The sequence below is a fragment of the Belonocnema kinseyi genome, chromosome 3 (assembly GCF_010883055.1).
Source record: "Belonocnema kinseyi isolate 2016_QV_RU_SX_M_011 chromosome 3, B_treatae_v1, whole genome shotgun sequence".
NCBI classification, from domain to species: Eukaryota; Metazoa; Arthropoda; class Insecta; order Hymenoptera; family Cynipidae; genus Belonocnema; species Belonocnema kinseyi.
Genome location: NC_046659.1, coordinates 63779993 through 63790653, shown reverse-complemented (window position 1 = coordinate 63790653; position 10661 = coordinate 63779993). Strand labels below are relative to the sequence as shown.

Sequence of the window (10661 nt, the reverse complement as noted above, 5' to 3'; positions counted from 1 at the left end):
GCCCGGATTGAAGTCTGGTACGGAGGGTTTCATTTTTGCATGCCAAGACGGTGTCATTTCCACCTTAACATACCGTCGCCACATTTTTAGCCAAGACATTCCTGATAACAGCTGCAGGGCGTGCCATGCACACCCCGAGCATTTAGCTCACATACTATCTAGTTGTCCAACTCACGCCGGAACGACCTACATTCAAAGGCTCAATGCGGCGCTAAGAGTGCTTTATTACCATCTCTGTCACTCTTACGGCGTTAACCTTAAAATCGCTCCTCTAAATGCTCCTAGGGAAATCAAGTCAATTGTCGAGAATGGGAAGTGCCGCATATACTGGAACTTTATATTCTCGACAATTGTTTCTGTTGCTCACTCGAGGCCTGACATGGTTCTTGTTGACTTCTACAAGTGAACCATGTTCGTTATAGAATTTTCGGCACCAGCTGAGAAAAGCATCAGTGCCAAAGAGAATGAAAAGGAAGAGAGGTATCGAGACATTATAAGGAAGTTGCAACGATTGTACCCGCAATATTCTGTTAAACTGATCGTCCTTATCATCGGCGCTCTTAGAGGTGCCAAACTTTCACTCGCTAATGGCGTAAAAGCATCCCTGCGTATCAACAATATGCTAAAACACTTGCGGGAAACTTCAGAAGGCGGTAGTTCTTAGGTCGCTCCGTGTTCTTAGGGTGCACGAGGCTTTTGCTGAATCGTCATATTGATTCCGTTACAGACTGTAACCACCTATTTCACAGTCGTGAGACGTGGTTGTGGCTGAAATTTTACCGCGATTTCGCTGAGAGCGGGGGTGTAATTTTTCAGATTAGCACCCGCTCCCGGCGAAATCCTGCGATGGTCTCCTTATGACAAACCTTTAATTATATATATATATATATATAATGTCGAAATCGCTCTCGCTCTGCTCCCCTGAGCAACTGAGGGACCCAGCAGTTCTAGGAAGGCCGAAATCGGAGTGACTGAAAGCGAGAGTTTGGTGTAAGACTAAAAAAATAGAACAAGTTTATATCTGTATGTATGATCGTACTATGTTCCATAAGGAAGACAATGATTAAACCTTATTAGTACATAAAACTAACAAAAAATTATTTCTAAAGTCACAGTTCTTTTAATTTTGAAGAACTTAAATTGTTAACAAAATGTTACTAAAATAAGAAAGTTTGGGGTCTACAATTTTTCAAGTCTTTATTTTTATTCGCTTAGTGAATCTAATTGTTGCTCTGCATACTTATATTCACTATAGTGAAAATATATCAAGAAAAACAAATTAACATTTCCAAATGATTTTATCATTTAATGCGAATCTTTACACTACCTAATAGTAAATTGCAGTCTTTATTTATTTATTTATTATTAAATTACAGAGATTTTTGAGTTTTATAATATTGACAAAAAAATATTTGGTTTATGTTTCTTCTAATCATAAAATACGATGTCCAAAAATTTTCTGCTATGTGACAAAGAAGTTAATTTAAAAAATGAAATCGAATACAAAATTGTAAATCCACTGAATTTTTAAATTTCTACAATAAATAATTTTTTAAAGTTATGAAACTTAAAAAATATTGCAACTTTGTTTTAATTTTTTGATTTTTTGAAATTTCAGTGAATCGGGCCCCTGGTAGAGTTCTTCCGAGATTTGACGCCGCGCCGCAAGTAGGAGTAAAAGAAACTGCGCGGGCCCAGTATCTGACTTTTTTCTTTAATATACTTACTCAATTATTTTTCAGGATAAAAATCTAAATTGAATTAACTTAGGTAGATTTATTCTTCCTGGATGTGCTCCCTCAATCTCTTCTCGTAGTGGGTTGAGGAGGTTTCCACGGCATATTTTTCCATCTGAGTTCCCTGAATTCCTTCATCCTTTTCTTATTAACCCTCTTTGTCACTTTCTTGCTCACTCATGATTCGTGCTCTTCTAAATACTCTTCTAATACAAAATTAGTACCAGTCTGAATTGTTTGAAATTTTTCTTTAGGTACAATTTTTTATATCTTTCGTAATCTTTTCAAAATAGAACTGATGTACGCCAGGCTTGGTGGCAAAGTCGTAATGACATGGAATATCTATTTGAGACTTTTTTTGTTATTTTAATAAAATTTGTTATATAAAATTATTATTCTGGGTTGAGCGGCTTCTGCGCTTGGCTCTTCGGTCTCCTTTTCAGGGGCTCGTTGTTGCGTTTCTTCTTTTTGGAGCACTCATTGGTCGCTCCCATTTTATTCAATAGCATCATTCAGAGGGACCGTCAATCCCTCAGCTACCGGAAAAGCTGGGGCCACAGCCGCCGCCTGATTTTGGCTTGCCGGAGAGACAGATTGGGGGGAAAGAGTTGTATTAGACACGTAATGGACCAAACCCTGTTCCATCTTCGCCACCTTCCTTTCTCCTTCTTTCATGGCTCAGAGGGTGGTCACATTGTGCGAGACACTAAATGAGTATCCGTTCGCAGGTCACCATACCAACGGAGGGCTGTTTCTTGCTCGCTGAACGGGCCGTAGGTAATTCTTGTCCCGCTTTCAAAAACTGGATTCATACGCATGCGGTCCGAGGTCCGTTTGACCCCTATGTACGTCACGCTTTAGCCTTCCCACCAACTACAAGATCTTATAGCCCCAAAGGGAGGAATAACCGAGTTAGTCGCGCTCCATTCAGAACAATTTTCAACCAGCCAACTGAAAGCAACTACATTCAATGTTTGTACCGCGACAGACTCCATCGAATCTTTAATCAACATTTCGGATTGTGCAATTATCAGTTTTTAAATTTCTTTTTAAATTCAATAATCAGTTATTAAAAAAATTGTTGTTTTAATTTTATGTTGCTAATTTATTTTAAAGACAATGATATTTGCAGACAACAATTAAAGAGTTTGAATATTACACACTTATACATTACATCCGGGCTGGCACATCGCTCCTTTTGTTATTAAATCATTTTCTATCCAATTTTTTAAAATGAATTCTCTATAGCAACTTTTCAAATTCAAAGATCACTTTATTCACTTTAATTTCATTAAATTAACCAATGGGGTAACCACTATTCAACTCAGGTCTATTCCTATTTCTGAATTTCTTTGAATTCTTTGGAAATATTTTTGGAAACTTAGAATTATTCCTAAAATGTTGTGTAGATTTTAATAATTTAAGGGATTTTAAAAGATTTTTAATAATTTAGGGTTCTTTGAAGGGTTTTTTTATACAGAGATTGTAGGGTATTATAAAAAATATCGAAGAATTTTCAAGATCCTTAAAAAGTTTCAATGGATTTCAAAAGATTTCAAGGGATTTTAAATATGTCAGGGCATTTAAAAAGATTCCATGAAATTTTTAGTAGATTCAAATAATTTGAAGGTATTTCAAAGAATTTTTAAGATTTTAAGGAATTTTTAAAACTTACGAAGAATTTTCAAAAGTTTTTAAAAGGTTTCACGTAATTTTAACAAAATTTAAAGTATTGGCATATTTTAGGGTATTTAATCGATTTCAAGGCATATGCAAGAGGAAAGTTTCAAGGATTTGAATGATTTTAAGGGATTAGAAAAATGTCATGCGGGGGTTTTAAGGATTTCATAGAATTTCAGAAGATATGGATGAAATCTCTGAAAATTCCAAAGATTTTAAGGGAGTTTACAAACTTTTAAAGTATTTTAATCATTTTTTTCCGGATTTCTGGATATTTCACTAGGTTCGATAGAATTTCTCAGTATTGTTATAATATTTTAATGGATTTCAAAAATATTATTCACAACAAGTGGTCGATTTCGTATGACTTCAGAGATTTAAAGAGATTTTTCAATATTTGTTGTAATTATCGTGTTTCATTCGTTCTGAAGTCCTTTAAACTCACTTTGAAATCTGCAAGATTTGATCAAATTATTTTAAAATCCTGTCTGAGAACTGTGTACGAGAACAGTCTATCCTTATGCATTTTGAGCCGCTGAATCTGAATCCGACGTCATAATTGGGATTTAATGGTAAAATTGGCTCCTAGCCAAGGAGAAAAACTTAAAATCAAGAGATTTATGGGATGTACTAATGCAATATTCGTAGGACGGCAAAGTGATACAAACTTGCGTCATCGTAACCTGATATTTCTCCAAATATTTCACTATTTCCCGTAGGCTATAGGGAAAAATTGTGCCATTAAAAAGTGAATCTATGTCAGTTTTCAACCCTGCAACTCGATATACGGAAAGATTTTGTATTTATTCATCGCCTTTTGTGCACGTAAATCTAGTCTGCCTAAAACCTTAAGCTTCTTTTTAATTTTACACTTTTTCCCTAGGCTGGGGGAAAACAGAAACTGTGTAGAGACGTTCTCGGGCTACACTTGTACTCAGCGACCCTAGGGTCCGTGACAAAAGGCCCAACCGACAAAGCGCCCGCCAATGAGAGTCGCGCAGTCGTGAAAAAGGACCGAGAATCAGGGAGCGTGTAGGGGCGTGGTTACCAGATTTTCAGTTTGTAATATTCTCTCGCTGTATAGATAAAGAAAAGCACTCTTTTGAGAAATTAAGAGATAGCGTTGCTTGTACTAATTTGATTAAAAGATGTTTGTTGAGTTAATATGAGCGATTCAAAAAATCATCATATAAATTGAGGTACAAAATAGTTTGCGGTTAAATTAATGAAACGGTCAAGAGCTTTGCTATTCCACAAGAATGTTTTCAAAAATTAGATTGCTCCTACAGCCAAAATTCCTAAGAATTGTAAGTCGACCATTCAGTTGCACCAGATCGATCACCAGGTAATATAATGAATATAATCAAAACAATTCTAAATGGTGATTCGGCGACCCGGGTGCACCAGGTCGCGCCCCAGGTAGCTAGCACGTATTCAACAAGAACTTTTTCAAAATTTAGAATTTTCCAACTGCCAAAATAAGTACCATTGCTGAGTCGACGATCCGGCTGTACCAGGTCGCGCACTAGGTAGCTTAGCACAAATACTACACGAACCTTTTCAAAATTTAGATTGTTGCAACTGCCAAAATAACTACCATTAGTGATTCGACGACCCGGGTACTACCTGGGGCACGACCTGGTGCACCTGGGTCGCCAAATCACCATTTGGAATTGTTTTGATTACTCACAAAATTTAAATGTTTAAAAAGCTCTCGTAGAATACTCATTATACTACCTGGTACTCGATCTGGTGCAACCGAATCGTCGACTCACAGTTTTTAGTAATTTTGGCCGTTGGAACAATCTAATTTTTGACAAAATTCTTGTAGAATAGCAAAGCTCTTGACCGTCTCATGAGTTTAACCGCAAACTATTTTGTACCTTAATTTATATGACGATTTTTTGAGTCGCTCATACTAACTCAACAAGGATCTTTTAATCAAATTAGTACAAGCAACGTCATCTCTAAATGCCTTAAAAGAGTGCTTTTCTTTATCTATCAAGCAAGAGAATATTACAAACTGAAAGTCTGTTAACCACGCCCCTACTCGCTTTCTGATTCGCGGGCCTTTTTCACTACTGCATGACTCTCATTGGCGGACGCTTTGTCGTTTGGGCCTTTTGCCACATGAAGATACATGAAGAATTTATATTCTATCACAATTTTTAATCAACCTTATAGTTAATATGAATATACCCTGTGTAAAATCATAAGTTTTTCTCAATTGCCTGCTATTTCCCCTAGGCTACGGGAAATATACAGTATTTGACACGTTACTGCCTGAAAGTAACGCGTTAACATTACCGCTACTGCCAAAAAATTTGTAACGCGTTACCCCTTGCCTTCACAGTTATAGTTAGGTAAAGGAATTAAAAAATACTGAACTTATCTATCAAATGTTTATTTAAACTATTGTAAAGTTTATAAATCTATGCTGCAGTCTTTCTTCAGGCTTTCAATAAAAGTTCATATTTTTTCAATAGTACCAATTTTTCGAAAATTTTATTGCTCATACGATGTATTTTCCCTAAAAGTATCAATCCGGCTGTGCAGAACATTAGGGTGATCCAAGAATACATTGGAAAATTTGTTTTCGAATTTTTATGATTACTATAGGAAAAAAGACGTTTTTTTTACATTTTATTCAGAATCCTCAATATTAGCTGAATCAAGTTGTAATTCAACATTTCTCTTCACAATTAGCTAAAGAATATAAATAAAATATCACTTTTTTAATATCAGCCACATAAGTCCTTTATATAGGATCCCAAAAAAACCCATAAATAAAAAAATGGATTTTGCGAGATTTCGACACGAATTATAATTTTTTGCGGTCTTTTTCATTAAAATTGCTTCTGATACAATAAATACCATTTCAAACTGATAATCATATATTTATATAAATTGTTTAAACAATATATTATTGTCTTAAGTAATTTTATGATAGAATAGAGTTAGGAAGTACCGTTTTTTTTACAAATTTCCATTTTTTGCTCAATTTTCATGGGAGGGAGGTGATAGTTCATCAATGTTAACAAGAGTGATTGTTTAAACAATTTCTTATTTTTAATAATATTCTCTTTGATTAATGGTAAATTGTTGCGGTTTTTCCTGAAATGTTCAACTATTTGACCATTTTTCATCAGAAGTGGCTTAATAATTAACAAGATTTAGCAAAAATAATTTATTGAACAAATTATTGTTGTTTATGACAATCTTCATCTATATTAATGTCTGATGGTTGCGTTTTTTTCTATAATTTGTAAGTTTCTGTCCTGTTTTCACTTACTGAGGTAATAATTAATGAAAGTTCACAAAAAAATTGCTTAAACAATTTAATATTGTTCACAATAATCTCCTCTTCCATTAGATAAGTTTTCTAAAGTTATAGATTTCTCTAATATCTTTAACTTTGCCTCGCCGTCTTCGTTATTAAAACAATAATTAATAAATATTAGAGAAAACTTTATTTTGAATAAGTTACTTTATGGATTTATTTTTGTGTGGATTCGATCAAAATCTCCGGTCGGTATTTATAAAAATTAAAAAATCTGTATTTTTTGAACCACCCTATTGAACAGTCGCCAAACAGTCGCCAAACAGTCGCCAAACAGGAATTCAGCTACTCAATAAACACAATGGTTCGTATCACCTTGCCATTGTACAAATATTACATTAGCAGGTCCCAGAATTATCTTAATTTTAAGTTTTTCTCCTAGACTAGGGAAAAAATCTGACGCCTAGGGGAATTTTTGAGATCGGATTTTGTTTCAGCGGCTCAAAATACCAAAGAGATTATTAATTAATTTATTAATTTTAATCATTGAGAATTAATAATTCATTAATTTAACTTAATACACTTTTATTTAATTTCATAATTCATAATTAATAAATTAATTTAATTAAAATGCGAAAAATCCCAAAATTACTGTGGAATTTTACAGTTATTTTAACACTTTTTCTATATTTGAAAATTAAAATAAAAAACTTCCGTCATCAGAAATATTTAAAAAATATTTATTGCAGATAAATGTGTGATTTTCCTGAGAAAGCAGGCCCAATCTTTAAATCTTCCAATAAACATTTACAAAGTTCGTTCCAAAAAATCAGTTGTAATTATTACTTGGGAAGGAACCAAACCTGAAAAACATTTCATTTTATTAAATACGCACATGAACGTTTTGCCCGTATTTCCCGCGAGTTCTGAAAAATATATTTTATTTTTAATTAAATTTCGCATTTCATGAAAGTACAGACCATGTTAATCAGAATTAACTACCAGGAAATATTTTAGATCATTTGTTATTGATAGCACAGCCACACAAAAAAAAGTGTGCGGATCTGGTAACAAGACACACGTATTCCTATGGATTTTGGGGCACTGAATTCCAATTCGGTATCAAAAATCACCCATGACATCATGGTTGAGCCATAACGTCAAAAAATGACGAAAAATCATGCACTGAGGCAAATAAATTTCAAAATAATGCCAGTGATGCAAATTTTCACCTCAAAAACATGTCGACAACTGTGAAGCATCAACCCTTGCCTTATATCAACATATTTAACATCACTTTACCCAACAGAACCTGACCTCACCTAACCTGAATTAACATAAATTTATTGAACTACACGTACAGCTCTGGAAGCATATTTTCCCAGTAGCAAATGTGTTCTACATCGAATGGGTCAACTCGAGCCTAACCTAGAATTAAATCTAACCTAGCCTAACCTAACCCAACATCATGAAACACAATTAAACTGATTGTGTTGTCCCGTTGTATATGCGGTACAGTTTGAATCAGCTTGGGCTTAACCTGCAAGGAGGTCAAACCTATCCTAACCTAAAAAAACCTGACCTGACCTAACCTAACCTAACTTCACGTAACACCATTAAACTCATTGTGTTGTCCCGTTGTGTTTGCGGTACCGTTTCATTCCGCTTCGGCTTAACCTACATAGAGGTTTAACCTATCCTAACCTAACAAAACCTGACCTAACCTAGCCGAATGAAATTCAACGACACGTGTAGCTATGTAAGCGTACCGTTCTCATTCTTAAATGCGTGCTATATTTAATAAGTCAACTCGATTTTAACCTACAAATCAATCTAACTTAACAGAACCTAACGAAATTTTGCTTAACGCAACACAACTGAACTTAAGTGTTCCCGTTGTAACACAATAAAATTCATTTCATTGTACTACAGGTGGTTAAAAATTGAGACGCACATTACTCATTTACTGCTATTAATGTCAAAATATGAAAGTACGCAAGGACAGGGTTGCCAGCGTAATCGGTTAGGTTAGGTCAGGTTTTTTTAGGTTAGGATAGGATAGATCTCTATGTAGGTTAAGCCGAAGCTGAATGAAACGGTACCGCAAACACAACGGGACAACACAATCAGTTTAATTGTGTTTCGTGAGGTTAGGTTATGTTAAATAAGTTGATATCAGACAAGGTTTGAACGTTCACAGTTGTCGACATGTTTTTGAAGTGAAAATTTTCATCACTTGCATTATTTTGAAATTTATTTGCCTCAGTGCATGATTTTTCGTCATTTTTTGAGGTTATGGCTCGACCATGACGTGATGGGTGATTTTTGATACCGAATTTGAATTCAGCGCTCTAAAATCCATAGGAATACGTGTTATTTGTTACCAGATGCGCACACTTTCTTTTTGTGTTGCTGTTATCAATAAAAAATACCTAAAATATTGCCTGGTAGTTATTTCTGATTAAAATGGTCTATACTTTCATGAAATTCGGAATTTAATTAAAAATAAAATATATTTTTGAGAACTCGAGGGAAATACGGGCACAACGTCCTTGTGCGTATTTAATAAAATAGAAGGTTTTTCCCGCACACTTGTTGTTTTGTGTGGCTGTGTAATTCATCCTTTCAGTTAAATTCGACTTTATGAAAAGTTGAACTTCATTGTTAAGAATTCACTTTTTTTCTTGCAGGTTTATAATTTTAGTTGTAAGTTCAACACGCTATTTTGAACATGTAATTATTCTGTTGATAATTTAACTTTTAGATTAAAAATTCAACTATCCACTTGAAAATACAACTCTTTTTAATTAAAGTTTAATCTGTTTCATTGAAAAATTCTACTGTTTAGTTAATAAAATGATATCTTTTCTGTTAATCTTTATTATTTTTGTAGAAACTTCAACCATTTCGTTATAAATTCATCTATTTCGTTGAAATTTTTACTTTTGTATGGAAAGTTCAACTATTTGGTTAATAATCATTTTTGTTAAATATTTAAATGATCGATTATTTGGTCGGAAATTCAACTATTTTGTAAAAAATTTAATTATATAGATGAAAAACCCATTATTTTACGAAAACTTAATTATTTTGTTGAAAATTCAACTATTTTGTAAAAAATTAATCTTTTTTGTTTGATAATTTTACTAACTTGTTGAAAATTCATCGTCTTTTGTAGAAAAGTTCTTGTATGAAAATTCCTCTTTTTACATTCTCATCAGAGAAAGTATTAGATTTGTGTAAAATTTGACCCCCCCCCCCCCCAGTTTTTATCAAATGTACACGTTTTGAGACCTCCTGAATCCGAAAACAGGTTTTTACGAATGTGTCTGTTCTTTAGCCAGCCATTTTGGATGAAAATTCAAAAAGTGTGCACATTTTGAATATTTTGGAGACCACTTTTTTAAAAATTTAAAAGTTTTCTGTACGGTTATTCATAGAATTAAAAAAATTTAACAATTTATCCTAATGACTTTTTTTGAAAAATCTAAAATTACTAGAGATATAGCATTTTCAAAATCCAGAAAAACAAACTAAAATGAACCATTTAAGCTAAACAACGCATTATACGAAAAAAGGTGGGGAAAAGAAAAACTTTGCTTTTTGAAAGCCCTACAAAATTATGATAACAACTTTTTCAATTTGGTCAAAAAGTTAAAAATTCAAAATTTGATCGTACAAACAATTTTTGAAACCACATTTTTTCAAGATGTAAAAATTTTATGCACGGTTGTTCATAGTACTTCAAAACAAACAATTTATCCTTCTGACTTTTTTTATAAAAAGAAAATTATCAGAGTTAGAGGATTTTGAAAATCCAGAAAAACAAATTAAAATGAACCATTTAAGCCAAACAACGCATGATACAGTCTGTCAAGTTAAAGTGTGGGTGGCTTTACTCGCAGTCGGTAAGGTGTATCGACATGATTTTGGTGTCAAAATATTAAGAAGAGCTCCCTCTTTCA

The 10661-nt window shown here is 33.5% G+C and overlaps 2 protein-coding genes across 2 annotated transcripts in view; one reads left to right on the top strand and one right to left on the bottom strand.

Moving 5' to 3' along the window:
* The window catches only part of LOC117169858 (heat shock protein 67B1-like), a 37129-nt gene that overhangs the window by 17389 nt on the left and 9079 nt on the right, over window positions 1-10661 (bottom strand). The window lies entirely within an intron of this gene.
* The window catches only part of LOC117169856 (aminoacylase-1-like), a 12940-nt gene continuing 4725 nt past the window's right edge, over window positions 2447-10661 (top strand). Inside the window, exons 1-2 of the mRNA XM_033356365.1 lie at window positions 2447-2513; window positions 7446-7606. Of these exons, the coding sequence (XP_033212256.1) occupies window positions 2447-2513; window positions 7446-7606 (228 nt within the window). The remainder of the gene's footprint in view (window positions 2514-7445; window positions 7607-10661) is intronic.